At 33.3% G+C, this 21,833-nt stretch overlaps 1 protein-coding gene across 2 annotated transcripts in view; it reads right to left on the bottom strand.

The window, feature by feature from the left end:
• Positions 1-21,833, bottom strand: part of TMEM161B (transmembrane protein 161B) — a 68,417-nt gene that overhangs the window by 11,056 nt on the left and 35,528 nt on the right. For both annotated transcript variants that reach the window (XM_046666922.1, XM_046666923.1), the window contains 2 exons: positions 18,158-18,314; positions 368-519 (listed from right to left, as the gene is read on the bottom strand). In XM_046666922.1, coding sequence (XP_046522878.1) covers positions 368-519; positions 18,158-18,314 — 309 coding nt within the window. The remainder of the gene's footprint in view (positions 1-367; positions 520-18,157; positions 18,315-21,833) is intronic.

Here is a 21,833-nt window from a genome sequence, read left to right as displayed (position 1 = left end):
TATTAGCAGGAACAGTCTTTGAAAACATTCCTTTGATATTTGTACATTCCATGACTGTGCATAAAATTTGCATTAAAATTTGCGTCTTCATCTATGTGAGTAAACTTCAGCATTATGGAAACATTTAACTGTAAGGAAAAAAGGGGGAAGGGACAGTATTTTTGGAAAAAGCTAACAGAAAAACTTGGCTAAAACAAAAAAAGGAAGATCTTAAGAACAATAAAAGTTAATTATTTAGAACATTACAGAATATACACCTCAAATCTAATTTTAAAAACTTATCAGAAATAAAACTCAAATATGGAAGTAAAAAATATTAATGGTAGATAAAGCAAAACTGATTTTTAAAGTTGTATAAAATTATTACCTGTTTCAAGTCCAAATTCCAAGTAGTTTTCTGTTACAATCAAGACTGCCATTGCTTTCACGAAGAAAAAAAATCCAAAAGTAACACAGACTGATCTCTCACCACCATCTTCTACTTTAAAATAGTGTGTAGTTAATGAAAACAGAACTTTGCTGCAGAATGAAAAGTTCAGGAAAAAACCACAGATAACTTGGTGGGAGTTAAACACAGCTATCTTTATATGACCTGAACTCCAATAAAATTTGACTATAACATTTATTTTGATTCTACAACATGCTTATTCACAAGGTACTCCTTGAAAGGAAGTGAAAAACTAATGAAAGTCTGAATAGTCTTCCAGGAAATAGGACACAAAAACAAAGCAAACCTAAGTGAAGTTTATAACATTTTTAAATTAATGAAAAGTACAATACACAAATTAAATTGTAATTAGGGAAACAATGTATTTCTAGTTTATCTGACTCAAATTTTAGTAGGAGGTTATGACAATAATTTTATGAAATAGGTTCTCAGCAACATGTAAAGCCAAGGTAGAGGTTACGTTAGGGAACAACCTTTTATTGGGCAGGTTTGTCAAGCTGTTTATATTTAGAATTAAACACACATCATGGGAATCAATTGCAAATCACCCAATAATTCAAAATCTGAGATACTAACAGCCACTGATAAGCTGTGGTACGAAAACTATGTATCTGGGATCACCATTTCACAGTATGATTAAACAAGTTCCCTTTGACTATTCAAAAACAGCCAAAGGTTCAACATGCTCATCAATTAAAAATCATTAAAATATTTTAATTTTACAGGACAATATTAAAGAGATCATTTTATCTGAACCCCCTTTAATAACTGATCAAATCAAGATCAAATCAGTGGCTGATCCAAAGCTAGAACTCAGATTTCCGTTATTCCAAACTGCTCTCCTTGAAAGCATAAACTCACCAAACAAAATAAGGTGCTGGGCAAAAACATCTAGAAAAGTAATTTTAACATAAACTATATGTGAAGCATGGAAAATAGTGATAGCCCTTATTTAGTACTTGCAAGTGCTAGACATTACCAGTTAACTCGTTTCATCTACACATTAGCCAACTATTATCACTACTTTACAGATTTTAAAAAACTGGTACTGAGGTTAAGTAACTCACCTAAGATCACACAACTAGACCAGAGGCAGTTAGGATTTAAGCCTAGGCGGTCTGGACCCAGAGTGTGTTCACTCAACAACTTATTCTACTGCCTTTACAAAACTGTACACAGCACCAAAGTCACACGGTAGTTTAGCAGTAACACATGAAATCTTAAAAAGAGACCTGCCTGACAGGTAAATGGCTCAAATATTCTCACAAACCTAAGAATCCTTACTCAGGAACAGTTGGGCAAGGGATAAGGACTCTAGTCCTTGTTCCTTAAAAGGAAGCTGTCATTTGTCGCCCTATTTAAAAATGGTTCATATATTATTACCCATGCTCAATTATCAGGGTACTGGATATAACTAGACTTCCAGCTGCTCCAGCTCAGGCGCCCACCTGAAGCAAGCCAACCTGAAGGTAATAAAAATGTTGGCATCTTTCAAATGGAACTTGAAATAAATCTGTACTAGAATATAAACTCCATGAGATCAAAGATTCTTGTCTCTTGTTCACTGCTGTAGTTAGAGCACCAAGAAGAGTGCCTGGCACACAGCAGGACTCAATCAGTGAATGAATTTGCCATAGAAATAATGTTTTACATGGCAGTTTAGGAAAGCTGAAATAGTATTAATTACATGCTTTTACGGTAAACAGACTTTTTGAAGAATGATCTCAAAAACATTTTCCCTGGGATAATATACTCAAAGTCAAAAAACAATAGAGAAAAAGTTTCAGTTTAAGATCTGTTTCTATCATTGGTGATAATAATGAAAATACAAATTATTCTCTATTCATGGTTATAAATTTAAGGGATTTTCGGGTTTTATAAAAGCTAAACCTTTGTTTTCCTAAGGTTCATTAAAGGATAGTCCCCCTTCTAAAATGTCAAAAAATATGAAGTACAGGAACAGCTCATCTTTATCCCCCTATTCCAGGGGCAAGAGGCTCTCAAAACTGTGTGAGGGCAGTATCCTTATGAACCTCCTTGCCGGCAGCACCTCATTTGTCAGGGGGCATCATGCCTTTTCCTGACTTTCATTGTTCTCACCTCAGTTAATCCCACTCTAGCTAATCTCCCTTTCACACACATCTCTCTGCTTTTTCTCAAATACCATGATTCAAGATAAATACTTCCTCAGATTTGTTTCCCTAATTACTCATTAGCAACAGCACTGTTTTCTTTGAAAAAAATATGATCTTGTATGCTACATTACAGACCAAAGGAACTTTCATGGGCTAATCTTGGGGTGGGGGCAGCGGGTGCCATTTATAGCATCATTTCTCTAAAAAAAGGTTATTTTATTTCTAAGTGTTTTAGAATACAATCTACATTTAAGTTGGAGGTACTATCTAAAAACTGCTGTACTAGGAATTGATTTCAACTTTTTAATATATTTATAGAATATTATAACAATAATACTTATAATGCTATATTCTGTAAGTATATGATTTGGTAAGACAAGACTAAAGCAGATAATGAAAAGCTAGATAACCTCTGAACTTTTTGATTAAAAAGACCTCTCCATGTTTTCATATTTCCTATAATTAATATGTGCTTTAGGATACATATAACCAGAAATACATATATAGAACTTCAGCGTACATTTTCTGAAGACATTTACCAAGTCTGTTACTTTCATTCTAAATGTCTTCTTATATTCACCATAACTCAGGTTATATATTTATAATGGTCAAGTATTTGAACAAATTACTTCTTTAATGTAAGAACTAAAACTAATAAATAAACAAATGCCACTAGTTCAAAATTATTAGCCCCACCAAATATTCAGCCCCCTAACACCAGGGTATCTTGCTCAATTTAACTCTGCAGTACTCTGGTCACAGAACAATACAGAAATCTGAAACTCTACTGAAGTAAAAAAGCCGATCCACCAAATAACAGACGTCAGCTTTTCTTTGAGATTGAGCATTAGGGGAAAGGAGAAGCTAAACTATTTTTATAACAAGGGAAATAAATAGTCCTCTTATAAATCTGCAAAACTCATAATCTCTGCAAATTATAGTAAGAATTTAAAGAGGGATATTTATATTCCAGTTCTTATTTTGCACTGAACTATCTTCTGGTATTTCCACATGTTATTCCATCAAAATTCTTTCTAAAATCATTTAACATTATTGTACAAGTTTTCCCTAAACATATTTGTCAATTTTCTACCTATTTTGGCTAACAGCTACTAAATCATTTATAAGCAATAAGAGTATACTGCATCCCTGTTAGAAGCTGTCATGATTTTGTAATATTAAGCTTAAGTAGGATTCTCAAATTGAAAGGACGTCAATTTCAATTAAAATGATTAATGGGAAGTTAAGGCACATTTAGTTTCCACATCATTTTAAGATATAATGTGAATTCTTTTTAACTTTTGTACAACTTAATTATTGCATACATCCTACCACTATTTTTTTCTCCTTTTCTATAAGAATATCAATCTTTTCAGAGTTTTTATATTTATGTTTTCTAATTAAAGACAAACACTAGTAGTCTATAGTTGTTTAAAGTAAAAAGACTTTATACCCAGGACAGGGCCCTGAGAATAACCAAGAGTATCCAGCTAGAGGGATATAGGCAGGACTGTGCCGCCATCAGCGCAAACCCATTCCATTACGGGTTAACCTGAGTGAAAATATAATGTTTGAAATGAAAGGTGCTTCTGACAGGTGCCTGTGCGTGCAGGCAGAAAAAAGGTTAGAAAGCATTAATCTAAACCATCTTGCACAATCTGTTAGAACAGTTTTCTAATTAACCAAAGTAATTAACATGATGTAGTTTAAATTTACATTATGATTTATTTTTTAGCCGTCCAATTAATAAAAAAAAAAACTATAAAGTTAAGGCTTCCCCCTTAAGCTTCCTAACTTCTCCTCATGGAGAAAACAAAGTTTTATACACATGAGTCTATTACACAATAATTTTTAAAATTATTCAATTTTAAAAGCGTAACCTCTTTATATTTATGATTAATAAGTGATAGTAATCACTTTAGTAATAGTTGAATCCAGGTTAAGTGTGAAAAATATGAAAGCAAACAACAAAGAAAAAAAGATCTGATTTTTAAATAATTAGGACTATTGAAGCTTTTTCCCTGGCAGATAGCAATTCTTCTCATAATGAAGTAGAGAACCTATCCCTGAGTATTAAGTTTTCCAAGAAAGCAAGATAGGAACAATATAAGTCTTAAAAGAAACTTCATCTAACTTTCAACATTCGAGATGGAGTTCATGAAACACAAAACACTGTTGAAGAGTGGTGATAAGATTCTAGGACACAGATGCTCAAACTTTTCTCCCCAGGATACTTAGAATCGCATGTTCCTTACTCATTTATCTCTTCTCCAAAACTTAAAAGTAAAAGAAACAAAGCTGGTGATTCCTTTTACTAGTATCAAACACTACAGGTCCATCTCTTTCCTGGCATTGTAAGGAAGAACTTAGATACTTGGGAGAGAAGAAGGAAAAAAGAAATATGGTTTAAAAAACAAAATATAGAAACTCCAAAACCCCAACTGAACTGCTTTTGAGATTTAGCTGTGATCTCTCTCGTTGCCTGAGGGCCCTAAGCCCAGGTTGGAAAATATTGCTTCATTTTTACTGAAAATGGATACTAGAATCTACATAGCGACAATTTCCAACTCCTTCACTTACACTAAAAGCAAAATAACATTCTTAGCCAAAAGTGATATCAAATGGACAAAACGAAATTTCTCAAACATTACATCTACCACCAAACTCTGTTACCACAGAACAATTAAATAAATTACAAAATACGTCAACATTAAAGGAAAAAAACAAAATCAGATGCAACCTAATCCAGGCATAAAGCATAATCTTCCTTACATCACTAATACTTTAATCTAATATAATCCTACACCACAAACACCTAAAATGTTATAATCCCTGCACTCTCAATTTGCATTGAATACTGGATAAATTTTAAAACTAAGTAAATGCATTGAGTCCATATTAGAACAAAACCTTCCTGTAACCCACAGTGTAAAATACACATACAATATTCTGGTATGTAATACTATGATCTGGCTGCACTCACATCTTCAAGCTTTCATTCAATAGTCCCCAAATCTCCACTTAAATCAGAATAGTGTATTTACCATCTCCTAAATACAACAGCTATACCATCTTGGATCATAACCTATTATCTGAACTACCCTCTTCCCTTCCCTCTACCTAATCAAAGACTCAACTCAAGCTCCATGTCCTTCATGAAACTTACCATTACCTCTCTACCCAGACCATTCTTTCTCTTCTGAATGCAAAGCACTCATTACTGTAATTCACTTGCCAAGTATATTATGCTATCTTGAACTATAGTGCGACACAGATGTAAAGAAAGCATTCTGTATACCCAGAATGCCTGGGTGAATCTTGGTTCTACTCTTACTAACTATGTGATCCTCCATGTGAAGTTAATTAACCTCTCTGTGTCTCCAGTTTCTTTATTTGTAAAATGCAACTAATATATCTACCACTTCAGAGGGCTGTTTTGAAAACTAAAGAGTTCTTTATAGTTCTCTCTCATATATAACTTCTAATCCCAAAAAGTAATATAAGGACGAATGGATTACATAATGTTAAAAAACTGAGTTAATTTTATACTTTGGATACAATTCCTAGTTGTGCTTAAATCTTTTAACTTTTTCCATGAAAGTTTAATCTAGGAGATACAAGATTCTACAAAACACAGCAGTATGGTGTGAGCTGCAAATAGATGTATGAGTTGACCTCCATATAAGCAGAAACTGGATTCCCAACTCCCCTCTCCCATTACTTTCCTGTGCAGCCAGGTAACAAATTCTACTCTGGCTCCAGCAGAAGACTAAGATTTAACCTCTGAAGAAAATGAATCTGAGGTACACAGAGTTCAGATCAAGGCAACTGTAGTGAAAACAGAAAAGTTAAGTGAAAGTCTACATACTCAAAGGTATATCAGCTTTGAAACGCGTGCAGCAGACTTCCACACTCCAGACAGGAGATTAGAGACTCTCCTCTAGTGAAAGTAAAAGGCCCCAAAGAAAAACAAAAGACACTGACATAAATAAAACCAGCTTGAGATTTACTAAGTTAGTCTTCAGTGAAGTTAATCAAGTCCTACTTACATACAGAGTTCCCAATTTGCTTTTAGTGTCTGACTCTTTTTTTTTTAAAGATTGGCACCTGGGCTAACAACCGTTGCCAATCTTTTTTTTTTCCTGCTTTATCTCCCTCAACTCCCCAAACTATGTACATAGTTGTATCTCTTAGTTGCAGGTTCTTCTAGTTGTGGGATGTGGGACGCCGCCTCAACGTGGCCTGAAGAGCAGTGCCATGTCCGCTCCCAGGATCCAAACCCTGGGCCGCCACTGCGGAGTGCGTGAACTTAATCACTCGGCCATGGAGCCGGCCCCTAGTGTCTGACTCTTAAACATGAAAGAAAAGACAAGAATCTCCAGACACAGAGCAGGGATCAGAAAACTTTCTCAGTAAAGGACCCGAAAGTAAATATTAAGGCTTTGTGGGCCATACACAGTCACTGTAGCATATTCTTCTGTCTGCTTTTTAATTTTTTTAAACCCTTTAAAAATGTTAAAAACCATTCTCAGCTCAAAAGCTGTACAAAACAGGATGCAACTCAGATACAGCAGGCCACAATCTGCCAACACTTGTATTAGGACATACCATCTTATGTAAAAGACAAGAGAGAAAATTAACAATGGAGAAAAAGTAACTTAGAGAAAAGAGAGATGATACAGGTAGTAGAATAATAAGTTTCACATACATATAAAAATAGATACACATATACATTTCTATACACAAATATATATGCGACACATCTATATTTCATAAAGCTAAACAAAGATAAATGCACCTTTGAAACATGAACAGGATGCTATGAAAAATCAATGGTTAGATATCAAAACATGCCCAGAAAAATTAAAAATAGGACAAGAAAAATACTTAATCTTAATATTAAATATAAAATATTATAAAAATAAGTTTGAAAGATAAAGTTGAGGAAAAGTTCCATCAAAGCAGAAAGGGTGATCAAATGAGAGGATCAATCCAGGAGGGTGGAGAGATTACAGAAGGGAAGAAATTATCCAAGACATAATAAAAGATAATTTCTAAACTCGAAGTTTCCAAATTAAAAGAGGCTACCAAAAGCCCAGGACAAAGAATGAGAAAAGATTCCTAACAAGGTACGTGATCATGAACCTTCAGAAACCAGATAAATAAAGAAGATTGTAAAAACTTCCTGAGAAAAAAAAAATAAAGCAAAACAAGTCATGTGCAACAGATTAAATATCACAACATTGTACTTCTTAACAGTAACTTTTGAGGTCGACAACAATGAAGCAATGTCTTCAAAATTATGAAGAAAAATACTGACAACCTAGAATTCTATATCCAACCAAACTACCAATCAAATAAACAAGAAAGTCTAAAACTAGTTGCCTCACATGCACACTTTGGTAGAAAGCTCCACGGAAACATGAACAAGAACCAAGAAAGAGAAAAACGCTGAATCATGGAATGGGAAATTACACGTGGGAGAAAGGCAAAAGGAATTCTGAGGATGACAACAAAAAGAAGTCCCAAGATGATGGTTGTGCAGCAGGCATGAAGGGCAACCAGACTAGATAAAAGCCAGAGAATGGAGGTCTCCAGGAAGGGTATCTCCATTGGGGGGAAAAAGTAACTAATACAAGTTATCAGCAACTTTGTGGGAAACTATACTGAAAAGCTAGTGGAATTAATAATAAACACAAAGAAAAACTAAGTAAATTAAAAAAAATTCATTAATTAATGAAAAAACTGCAAAAGAAGCTACAATACCTTATAATGCTCACATATGAATAATATTTATATAGGTATAATAATCACTGAATACTGATTTTAGCAAAAATTGTAAAGTAACTACACTAAGAGCACAAAGGAGAGAAAGCGCAGAAGACGGCATAGTTTAAGAAAGGAAAATTCTCACCTACCATAATTGATGAATTAAGAGTCAGCAGTATAAGCATTATATTTAGAAATATGAAGATTTTTAAGAGTGAGTATAAACAGTTAAAACATGATGGGAAGTGGCAAGGGGGTAGGGAAGAGGACTCATGGTATTTAATACAATACTTTTTGCACTTTTTGTCTGTATAAACTATGTATACATATTTGATAAAAGTTAACATTTTAGAAAATTCAATCTAGATTTTAATAAAATCTTGATCTACAATGTACCCCTCTACTCCGGAAAAAAGTACGTTATGTCCTGGAGTTTAATAGAACCTACATACAAATTCACAGTGTAAAGCACAAATGTATATTTTACTAACCTTTTCAATCTCATGCACTGAGATTACTTCCATGTCCTATGAATTAAAATACAGCAAAATGATGATTAATATTAACCCAACTGTTAGAAATGTTTCCCATGCTTGTGAAACACTATCATCATAAAACCTTACGATTTTAATACAATCTAGTTCTCCACTGGCAAAGACCTGATATATGTATACCTGGAACAGAACAGAACAAATATTTAGCCTATTTTATAGAGAAGTAAACAGGTAGCTTTTCTAAGAGTTAAACTCTAACCAAAAGAAAAAGTCTGAGTATTTTCCAGCAATAACCTCAGTGCCTAACTAACAGTCCCTTCCCAGCCAAGAGAAGCTACGTAAAGATCTGCTAGACCTACTGAAGTCTATTGTGGGAGACTGTTTTGTAGAATCTTCATTTGTTTCAAACTCAAAACTCAACTTCTTGTTCTATCAAACTTTAGAGCAATGTGTATTTTGTTCAATTAATATATAAGTAAGTCCAAACCATAGTACATGGTAGCAGAATAAACAAAAACCTACTAAAAAGAAGACAGATTTTGTTAGCATTAGACGTGTCAGGATATAAATCTGGCTTTTTTTCTTTTTGAGAGACAGGATAAATAACTACATTGAGGTACTCCATTTAGAATTCCTCACTGACAACTGTGGTAACTTTGAGATCTCACAAAGAAGACTTTCTGTTCTAGCTAAAATAGAAACAAAATTTCTTTTCGAGTTACTTACCAAATTTCTGTATTACCTATATAACAAATTGTTTTTGAAATAAGAAAAACCCTTTTATGTTCTAATCCCATGAATATGTTTATTAACAATGCTATTCATATAGAAAAATAAGTAATAAACTACACCTGAAATATTGTAGGAATGGGTTTCAAAACAAAATTTTTCTAAGTTACTTCCTATCTGTTCTTTCTGCATAAATTGTCCACAATTTCCAAGTAAATGGAATATACTTATTTTTGCCCTTTTGTAGATAAATACAACATGAGAATGTAAATAACATGATAATACCAAAATTAGGCTTCTATATTTACAGATACATATAACAAAAGACGCTGAGCAAAAATATGGCATTTATTTACTTATGACTTAATGGAAATAATGGTCAAGTACCTTCACTATGAGTAAACTCTTTCCCTACTTTTATCTATTATTATTTTTATAGATCATTCTATAACTTAAGACACTCATAAAGAATATTCTATTAGTCAATATTCAAAACTGCATTTGCAAAACTGATGCAAATAGTCATTTTCTTTCAATTTTTTTTTCCTCTTTAACCCCTCAGTCTTAGCTGAATGTACCACCTACTTTAAGTGTTAATTTATTTTGCTTTATAGTACAAAATCCCAACCCTTGAAATAAAGAGAATGTAAGGGGTGGGATAAATTTTTCTCTGCCACATGGTGGACGTTTTAAAAGTTCTAATTTAATATCAACATTTTTTCACAATTGGAATTAGGCCGTAATTTATAGATGCAAATGCAAAAATTACAATAGGAAAGAAAAATCAAGGACAGGTGGGAAGATGTACTCAGTATGAAGTATTTTAAATATATTTATCTTCAAGCTGGAGAGGAGAGCTTTCAGATAGTCAACAGGCTTACTTTCTAGTTCTAAAATGATAAATTTCTCTCAGATCTAAGATAACAACTTAAATAACATATACTTATCAATGCACTATTATGTTTCAACTTCGTTTGTGTACTTATAGTGCCTTAAAGACCCAATTCTCATATTAAGAAAATGTCTTCTATACCCTAACATCTTGAAATTATTCAGATATTTTATCAATTTTTTTTGAGAAGGAAAGAAATAGAAAGAGATTATATTTTAAGAAATATTTTGTTGCCAATACACAAACCTAATGGATGGCATCCTAAAGAATAAACACACAAGTTTCTCAAAAATTTTTCACAAAATTTATGATCTTTTATAAATAGATCAGATTTCCACTCAACTAAGTGATTTTCACGTAAACTGAAAGTTTTCCTATTCTGTGAAAGATTATATTGTTTTTGCGACTGCTAATAAAAAAAACCTAATTTTTTTATTCAAATGGTTAAATCTCCCACATCTATTTTTCCAAAAGAAAAAGCAACCAAAATACTCAAAATACATTATACTTTGCATTCTCACCACAAAGAAACTTAGAAACAACACCAAGAAGCTGCTTCAAGTATGTACACTGAAAACCAGCAATAAGTATATTAATTCTATGATCTATCAAGTTAAATCCTTTCATAAATAATCCAATCCTGTCTTCCAATGTTAAAAAACAAAACAAAACAACCAACTTGGGTAATTTTTAACTAAAATATTTTTTCCTATTTTCTTAGAGATGAAAGTTCAATTACTTTATTTTAGTTAAAGAGAAAAGAAACAAAACCTAAAATTCTCTGATATAAGCAAAAAACTACTGTGCATGTTTAAAACCCATCCCACAAAAAAGCTTATGGCCAGCCTCAACCTAGCCAGCTTGTGGAAGGAAATAATAGCCAAAGATTTTCAAAAGCATAAAAGACAGGCTTTATTTTTAAAAAAAGCAAAAGCAAACAAAAATAACTATTAACTAATTTTCTGGATTAAAATAAAAGAATGAACGTTATCCTTAAATTTTTAGATTCAGAAGGAAAATGATAACTTCCTAGCTAAAAAAAAAGTCCTACTTAATTATAAATTAATAAAACAGAAATATGGTCCTATCTCCCAAGTGAGTTCCCTATAGAACGCTAGGTTTCTGACCTGAAAGGTGAATAATTTGGCAGCATTAACATCACAGAAGAGCTCCAAAAGTTTGTAAAAGAAACAAGCTTTGATACAATATGCTATGTACAACTTTCCAAGACAGAACAAGGCCCTTGGCTCAGATTCAATTGCTTTGACTCTGTTTCTTTCTCACTAGGAGACGTGATATCTTATGCAGTTCAGTTCAAGGTTTAGTGTTCCATTTTTCCTAGTCACCTAAAGCAGAACATTTTTGTAAAGTAAGAATACAGTAATTTAGAATCTTTTAAAGAATTTAGAAAAGGTGACTAAGTTGTGCTAGTTTGCTGTAGTTGTCTATTTCTTACAGCAAACAAGTAACAGCATTTAATTGGTAGACCTCTAATTTACAAATCTACATATAGAACTGAATATTTAACATGGAAAACTCAAAACTGATTTCAATTTAAACCATTCACAACTTTCTTCTTTGTATAAAATTTGCACGTCTGGCAACCAAGGTAAATTAAGAATTTAAAACACAGCCTTAAAAACATACATAATAGGGTTTTGTACCTTAAACCATCCACATTGTAAAATACAAGCACTGTGGAAATGTGACTAATGATCCAGTCCTTTAACCAAATATAATAGGACTACTGAGAAGCTTTATCATTCTTTGTGGAATAGCTTTCTTCTCACTCAAATTCACGTAATTGACTCAATATTACTCTGTGATACAGCTCATTCATAAGAAAAGGTTCTTTTTTAAAAAAAAGTATTGATTATAGAGTATTTAATTTTTAAAAGTTTTACTTCTACCAAAGGATCTCTGGATTTTTTGCAAGTACCATTTTTACCTTTTTACTTTTCCTTTATTCATAATGAAAATGATATGCTTCATATTATAAAAGCAGCAGACGTTTCTCCAGTGACTCTAAGACTTCATGGGCCATCACACAGGAAAGACAATTACTACAACTGCTTCATCCTCGTGGTAAGGTTTTCTTTATCCTTTATCTTCTCTATACCATGTAACTTTGTATAAATGGAATTGGAACACATAGACTTGGTCAAATAAGGTGGTTAGAATTACAAATGGGCAAGAAAACGGAGCTGAGTGAGAATTAGTTTGGGTTGGGGAGTGAGATTGGAAGCAGGTGTGATAGCTGCGATACATGTACAACTCAGTTGAAGCAGTATGCTGGGCTGATGAAAAGAGATGGCTCCGTCTCAGGTTCCAGGGTTCAAGGTTTTAGTGCCATACATTTAAAAAATGTCATTCTCATGCTTTTAGAACTTTCAAGATTCTGTAAAAAGTCTAATTGTTGTCCTACATAAGTACGTAGAACAAAACTGATGAGGGGGATAACCATGGAAATAAAACAATTTTGTTCCTCAATTTTAAGTGAGCCAATTATTTAAGTTATGTGTGTCTAATTTTGAGACCACTTTAACAAAGGATATTTCATCAGTAACAACTGCAGAGAATTTTTGAATCAACTGACGTATGTGTGACTGCAAATAAGTGGAGCTATTGTCCTATGTAATCAATGGAGACATGTGTTTGACTAATAAGTAGGCACATACAATAAGAAAATAAAGAGAAGCCAGACAGAGGTCACTGCAGTTAGACTCTGTTCATAGGGTGTGAAAGGCATACCAGATATGTTATAACAAAGATAAAAGATAGGCTATAAACAGACTCCTCCTTGGTGTTAATCTGGATAGCTGGCATTTAACTCTGGTTTCCTGCATGCCATTGAAGGCAGCAGGTCATCTTCTCACACGCTGCAAGTTAGAAGGAAAATCACGTACCCAAACACAGACACGATTCTACTTTCCTTCTTCTTTCCTACCCGCTTTGTGGAGGGTCGCAGTTGGCAGAAAATTGCTCGGATTCTAAAGCCCCTCAGCACTTTCCATCTTCTCTGGGATGGGGAGACAGCCAGCTACTAGATTCCCGCAGGGATGCTATTGTTTGGTGCCTTTCATGAGTGCACTACTTAAAACTAAGCAGAGCCAGTTCACTGCTAAAGACTGTGTCAGACCTTTGCTCTCACATTATTAGGCATTACTGAGTGAAATGAAAGATGAAATTTATTCACATAAACAACAATTTGAGTAGCTATTAAGAAGTACATTTTTCTAATTTCTCTAGTAAGTAGGTATTAAGAGCTGCATCACATTAAATAAAACTGGATATCAAGAATAATACATTTCTACATAAATACCATAAATGCTATTTTAACACCATATCTATAAACCACAAAGAAAACGAAGCAAAAACAAGAATATTCCACAATAAACAGTATTTCAGAGAACATGAGAATTCAAAGTATGAAAAAGAAACATGACATATAGTAAGCTGGTGCTAATTACCAAGTTAAAAATATTTTTAGTGTGTTTCATATGACGACGTCTAGGGATGGGACTTTATTCTGACTAAACGGTACTTTCAGATCTTTAATACTATAGAATTAAATAGTAATGTTTTAAATGCTTGAATTTATCTGCTCTTGAAATTAGTATAACACTGGATAACTGGGGATGTTTATCAATTGACACACATGATCACTATTTCTACCCAGTACAATATATACTTTGTGAAAATGTCAACTCTTAAGGCTTTATTCTGGTCCAAATTATATCTAAATCAATCCAAAAGAGTCAACAGAAAGCTAGCAGAGCTCCCACAGATGGGAGAATGGACAGCTCTTCTCTTGAGCAAATGATAGGCCCAACAACCTGTAGACACTGATATTTAGTGTCCCACAAGGATACTGCCAGGTCTCCACTCAATCATCCACTAAATGGCCCACCAACCTACAAGTTCCAGCCACTTGCACAAAATTCTCAATTTTTTCTTTTCTTTTGCTGAGGACAATTAGCCCTGAGCTAAATCTGTTGCCAATCCTCCTCTATTTTTGCTTGTCCTGAGCTAACATGTGCCAACCTTCCTCCACTTTATATGTGGGTCACTGCCACAGCATGGCTGATGAGCAGTACACGTCTGCACCTGGGATCCAAACCTGTGAAGCCAGGCCACCAAAGTGGAATACACTGAACTTAACCACTACACCACAGGGCTGGATAAAAACTTCCAATTTTTTAATGCTTCCTTCCTGAATATAAACAGATACTCAAAGATCACAAGACATTTGACAACAACCTTTAATGTGACAGTGATTAAAACAAAAAGAGGGAAACTCAGAAAACAAACAATACAAAGTTCAAACTAAAACTTAAAAGATATTAATATCCTTAGAAATATAGACATCCATGACACAAAAATGTTCTGAAAACAGAACATTCAAAGAAAAAAAGTCTTAAAAATTAAAAAAACAACAGTTGATATAAAAAATTCAACAGATGGTTAGAAGAGAAAATTAAGAGAAAAATCAAGAAAATAGGATGAAATAAACGGCAACGGGGAGATAAGAAAATTAAAGAATCATTCAAAGAAATTAAACATCTCACTAACAAGAGCTCTTGAAAAAGAAGACAGAAAACAGAGAATCACACAAAAGAGACAATACAGAACTTCTGGATAAAAATAGCAGGCTGAACACACTGACTTACTTTTGGCCTCTCCCTAATCCCCACCAAAATGACAGTAAAGGAATTTGTTTTTCAGTAATAAATACAATGAATAAGAAGAGAAAAAGCAGTAACATCTTGGAAGCTAAAAAGCAGGCGGATTCAGTGGTAAATGACTCAACAGAATGTAGAAACTCAATGAGAAAGCCAAGATGAAATCTAATTTTACTGCAGAACTCCCAGAAAGGAAAAGGAATTGGTCAGATACCATGTACTTCTCCACATCGGGGTGAAAGTATAAACACGTGTGTCGGGGGTCACAGGAGGTATTAAAAATAAGTATTAGTAAAAGGAAGTACTTGTAAAAAGCAACCAGTTCAAACTGTTCCCACCAGAAAGAAGTCTGGATATTTCTCCTTTGGAGAGGGTAAAAAAGATGATTTCTGACCTATCCAGATGATCCAACCACTTGCCTCACCACATGCTCAGAGCTTCCATTCAGCCTTTTAGTGCCTCATACTTAAATATAAACAGGCAAATATGGATCACCAGGTCTTTCTAAGAAAAATCTTAACATGAAAGATAGCAACCAGATCAAACAAACAAATAAAATCAATTTAGAGTAAAAAGATACTTGGCAGAGAGAAAACTTTTACAAAATCTATCAGTATCTCAGACACTAGAAGATAATGTAAGCATAAACCAAGAGGGACTCCACAGTGGGGGAGAAGTAGAAGAAAAATAGCTCTTGAAAATTAAAAATAATAGCAGAAATTAAAAACAAAAACACAGGTTTAAAAGGTTGAGAAAATCTCCCAGAAAATTAAAAAGTACAGAAATACAAACATAAACATTTGTATGAGAGAAAGAAGATAAAAATCTTAGAGAATCAGTCTAGGAGATCAAATATCTGAACAATAAGCATTCCAGAAACAGAAAATGGAGAAAAGGAAGTCACAAATAAAATAATTCAAGAAAATTTTTCCAGAAGTCAAGAACGTGAATTTCCAGAACGGTAAAGTCCCAGCACAATGGATAAAAACAGATCCTCGAAAAAACACATCATCATAAAATTTCAACACAATAAGTGGCTAAAGAAAAGACAGTAAAGGTTTCACAAAGAAAAAAATATGATATATGAAAAATCAGAAATTAGAATGGCAATTGGAATTCTTAAAAAGCAAAAATGGAACTTCAAAGACAATAAAATAATGTTTTCAATGTTATCAAGAGAATGAATTTAAACCTGGAATTTCACTCTCAATCAAAAGATCAATTAATGTTCAAGTAGAATAAAAATATTTTCAAGCATGCAAGGTCACAAAAAATGCACTTCCCATGCAACCTTTCTGGAGATAATACTGGAGGATATGCTCCACCAAAATGAGAAAGTAAGTCAAGTAAGAGGGAGACATGGAATATAAGAAAAAGAGCTGCAATTCAAGATGTGCAAAGAGAATCCCTAAGAAGATAACTGGTACTTCCAGGAGGCTAGCTGTACATCAGTTGGGAAGGTTAATTAATCCAGACCAGGGCCTATGTGAGGGCTCCAGAAGAACTCTCACTAAAAAGATCAAATTGATATACCACCTGAAGCTTCTGAACATGTTGAGAGATTTAATAGACCCAGAAGAGTTTGAGGCTGAATTTATGATATGTACAAAGAAAACAATGCAAATGGAAAATTAAGACAAGTATTTATCTATGAATAGTGTATACGTGATAACACAAACAGTGAATATTCTTCTAAAAAATGACATACTATATTCGAAAGATGAGAGGAATGGGAAATGAAGAGCAGTAGGTGACAGCCCAGGCACATGTGCTAAGTCCTCATTTCCAGAGTGAAATGACAAGAGTTAAAGCCTGAAACTAAAGTCGAGCAGTGGCCTTGTATGCATATGGAATACGGATGAAAATGTCAAATGGAAAGGACCTGGAAGAAGCTGCCTATGGAGAGGTGGAAATGGAGGGGAAAATGTTTAGTTTTAATAAAAATAAGAAAAAAGAAAACAAAACTATTGCCCAGCAGTAAAGGAAATGGGCTTCCAGACTTAAAAGCTAAACCTAGAACTTAATTCATAATGAAACTTCGGAATACTGAAAGGATAAAGAGAAAAAGCCTCAACGGGGTGTATGTAAGAGGGGGAAGGGGAGGCATATGCTAAAACTAAGAGGGTATCCAATGTCTCAGGAGCCTTCAAAACTCTGAGGAAAAACTATTTCTTTCCTAGAATCTGTATTGAGCCAAACTATGAATTGAGATGGGGGGGAAATTAAAATAAAGATTTCAAAAAAACTTTACCACCTTTTGTGAGGACACTAGAGAAGAATGCACTCTGCCAAAAGGAGAGTAAACCCAGGAAGAGGAGCGATGCGATCCAAAAGGAGGCACTGGGAACTCTTAGGAAGACAGCGAAGAAAAGCCCAGGATGACAGCTGTGCAGGAAGTCAGAGAACCGAAGGCTTCAGGAGGAAATTTCCATTGGAAAACAAAATAGAAATGATGTATTTGAACTACTGAGGTTCGGAATTCTGTACAAGAGTTTAGCTTCTATATTATAGGAAAAAAAAATTGTTCAAGGAAGGTACAGGACACTATAATGCTTAGCTATAAATAATATTTTCATAAGCATAACTAAAAACAAGTGATTTAATAAAAAAGTTGTCTCCTTACTATTTTGAAAGAATAGGAGAAGGAAAAGGAAGGGGGAGAAAGCGCAATAATATCTAAAATTAAAGAGGTATCATCATCACATAATATTTAAACATATGAAGGAAATTTCAAAAGAAATACCTAAAAGAGGTAACAGTGACTCCTCTGTGACATGAGACTCAGATAGAAAAGGAAAGGCAAAGTACTGGTATCTCTTCTTATATTTCACTTTTTAAACTATATACTTCTCCTTTGAAAATTTCTTCAGTTAAGTAAAGAGGATTTAAACAAAGAAAATTCTCTAATAATCTAAAATCTTTTTCAAAACAGAGATGAGATTTAATGGTATTAGTTGCAATAGGAAAACAAATCCATAAATTAATATTAATGATGTTTTGAAGGATACATTGCAAAAGACAAAACAAGCAGGCACCAGACTAAGCTGATATTCATTTCCTGTGTGGGCTTCATCAAATTGTAGTAGACTTCAGTTACTAGATACACAACCGTAGCAGCCACTGTGAAATCCACGAGCCACTGGTATTCTGGAAAGTAATGCAACGCTGAAAAATAAAGGTTTTTTTAAAAAAAAGTTTTACTTAAACTTTCATAAACAGCTTAGGAGGATTTATCTATAAATAGCTTTAAACACGCTAGACCTCATTGTATTTGTGATTTGTAATATAAAGTTTGCAAATATGAGAATCTAAAAGTGCAGGAAACAGATCAAGAACGTTGGCATCCAACATTAAATTTTAATACCTCATAAGTTAAATAATTAAAATAAACCTGAAACGATCACCAAAAATTATTTAAATCACTGTTAAAAATGTATGATTGCAAAATGAGTTGGTATTTTCTTAGCGATTTGTTATTTTTTACACAAATTTTTAAGAATGAGCTATGACACTTTAGAATACAACTTAATGTAGTGGGCTACGGATTTACCTATATTCATTTCTGTGAAGAGAGTTAAACTTTATGTTACAGATATTAACTGCACTAATGGAAGATTAGTAATTTTGTGAGTTACTACAGATTAAAATAATAAATTAAATAAATACATTTTTTATTCCCTCTTCAGCTTCTGCAAGAAAAGCTGATAAAATGCCTGTCGATTTTCCATAAAACCATACCCCTTCAACAAACTATTCCATCCTTAAAGGTTTACATTAAAATTAGCTTTCTCTGAAAGTAAATATGATTCCATCTCCCTTTTCATTTCAGATAGTCAGGTTTACTTCTGCCAGAGTGTAGTCCAAAATATCAACATCATTTTGTAGAAGGCCTCCTAAAAATGTAGACATAAATCACGGACATAAACATCAATTCCTATGTTCTGACTGGCACATAATAAAATGAACTACATTGGTTTGGAAAAATTTTAGTTGTAAAATTTAATACCTGAGGATATTTTTAAATCACACATTTACAGAAAAAGTATTTTAAAAATCAAATACTACTCAAAGTAAGACATTTAAAGTATCAAAACAAACTAATCAAACTTACATCTCTATGAGGTGATAGCAAAAATTCCAAATCCTTTTATGACTGGGTCAATTTTTTACCTGCTTCAAGTTAATTTAACACTCTTAATTTGCTTCAAGTTACTTTAACTGCTTTAGCCTTTTTTCTGAGAGACCTAACAGTTTTTGAACATCAGTCTGAAAGATTTACTCTAAAGTAGTTGCAGGATTCCTACCCTCCAGACATCCCCTTCCCCTCGAAAATGGCCCAGTTGAGCCTTTTGAATAGCTTTCTAGGAGGACAGGGAAATGGATAGAACAAATGCACAAATATCCATTTATCTAAAAGTTATCAATTTTTATTAACAATTGAAGTAAGCATTCTAACTCTCCATGCCTGCCCACACTTAGACAGGCTTCCTCCAGGGAACTTACAGCAAACAGCCAAGTGACATTCAAACGTGCTTCTGTTCTTTAAGAGGTTTTTATAATAGATAGCTAGTACAAATTGAGATAGACTTTCAGGATAGTTATTGGGATATCAATAATATATACATTCAACAAAAGTACAAATTATAAATATTCTTGGCTATATATTTAACCCAAATATTATACTATATTCTTCTTTTTGTATTCAATAATATAACTATGTATGTGTCTTTTAATAGAATACTGGCATTGAAAGAAAACTTAGAATTTATCAAACCCAGTGGTTTGTATTAAGCTCCTGAGAATACCTAAAGTTCAGGCAGAAAAGTCTCTACGTTTACCTAAACACACTTACACACCATCCATTCACAAAGGATTACATAAAGACAAACATAAAACATCTTCCTGTCACTCTAAGTGAAATCCTTTTGATATTATGTGGCCAGTTGTTAAACTAGTACCATTTGCAATTAGTTCTCAAAATTGTACAAGTAAAACAAAATATTGAATAAGCTGGGTGCTGAAGCCACATTACTCTAATTTCTTTCTTTCTTTCTTTTTATTTTCCCAGAGGAAGACTGGCCCTGAGCTAACATCTGTGCCAATCTTTCTCTATTTTATATATGGGACACCGCGACAGCATGGCTTGATGAGCGGTGTGTAGCTCCACGCCCGGGATCCAAACCCATGAGCACCAGCGTGCTGAAGTGGAGCATATGAACTTAACCACTACACCACTGGGCTGGCCCCTAACTTCAATTTTTTAAGTTCATTAAAATAGCCTAGTTCTCATTGACTGGCTCTACCACATTCAGTGTGTAACCCTGGCCAAGTTATTTAACTTCTCTATCCAATGAGTTTAAAAAAAAAAAAAAGGCTGATAATAGTTATATACCTCATAGAATTCTGAGGACTAGCCAGTTAATACAAGTAAAGCACTTATAACAACGTCTGATACACAATTTAAAGCTATTATTAAAGTCAATTAGCTGATAATTATTCAATAAACATTAGTTATTAGTAAAAATGACAAAAATCTGCAGTAGAAATCAGAGTGTGTACATATTCTTGTATTTATACATGTCTGTGAACATTTTTACAAGTAAGCACACAAAGAGTTAGTAAAACAAGTACAACAACTAATCAAAAAGTTAAAGTGCTTGTCAATGTTTTAAATTTTGCATGGAGAATAGTTTCAAAGAAAAGAAGGGGATGACATAACTAGTGTTAACACTCTTAATGATACTAGGCAATTGATTGATATCATTCCCCATTGACATTTTTGGGTTCCAGGACACTGTTTCCATATACGTATACACACAATCTTTGTAGACGTAGAATCAACTTTCAAACATGTTGAAGGCATCAATAAAATCATATTTGTATCATAAAATAATTCTATACAAGTTGCTAGATGAATCTATTAAGGCTTCTCTGGCATGGTGTGATTTAACCCAAGAGGGACCAAAGTACATAATAATATATACAACACTACCAAAATTATTTTTTTGAAATGTGTCATTTTAATTCCTTACTTATCATGTAAACCATTAGTTCTCAAAACTGGTCAAAAATCAGAACCACTTGGAGCATTTTTAAAAATACAAATTCCCAGAACCCACTCCAGACTTACTGAATCTCTAAGGATAAGTACGGGGAATTTTTATTTTTAAAGAGCTCCTCAGCTGATTTTGATGTACAGCTAGGTTTGAAAACCAGTGTTTTAAATAATATTACCTTAGATGCCTTTCTCTTCTAATATTGAATAATTTCATATAAACTTCATTTACAATTTAAAATCATTACAGTTATTATATAATTATAAACATTGGCATACTGGGAAAAAACTGAATGACTTATTCAGATATAACCAACAAGTAAAAGTGAATCCTGAATATTCAAGTTTTCTGGGTCTTAATCCAGTTCATTATTCTAAAAACATTTTCCTTTCTACTAAATACGAGCATAAAGTTGACTTATTATAAATACAGGTAATTCAACACAAATATACAAATGCATTTCTGCAAGCCACACTATAAAAGGAGACTGGCATAGATGGCAAACAGTCTAGAATTTGAAACAATGAAAACTGACTTGTGATTTCAACATAAAGTGTGTAGCAAACTTGTGTAAGTCAGGCTCTTCTGAAAAATGGGAAAAATAATGCTTACTACAAGTTAGGTAGGC

This window comes from Equus quagga, chromosome 7, assembly GCF_021613505.1.
Source record: "Equus quagga isolate Etosha38 chromosome 7, UCLA_HA_Equagga_1.0, whole genome shotgun sequence".
Lineage (NCBI taxonomy): Eukaryota > Metazoa > Chordata > Mammalia > Perissodactyla > Equidae > Equus > Equus quagga.
The sequence above is the reverse complement of the archived record's forward strand: the minus strand, read 5'-3'. Positions and strand labels throughout refer to the sequence as shown.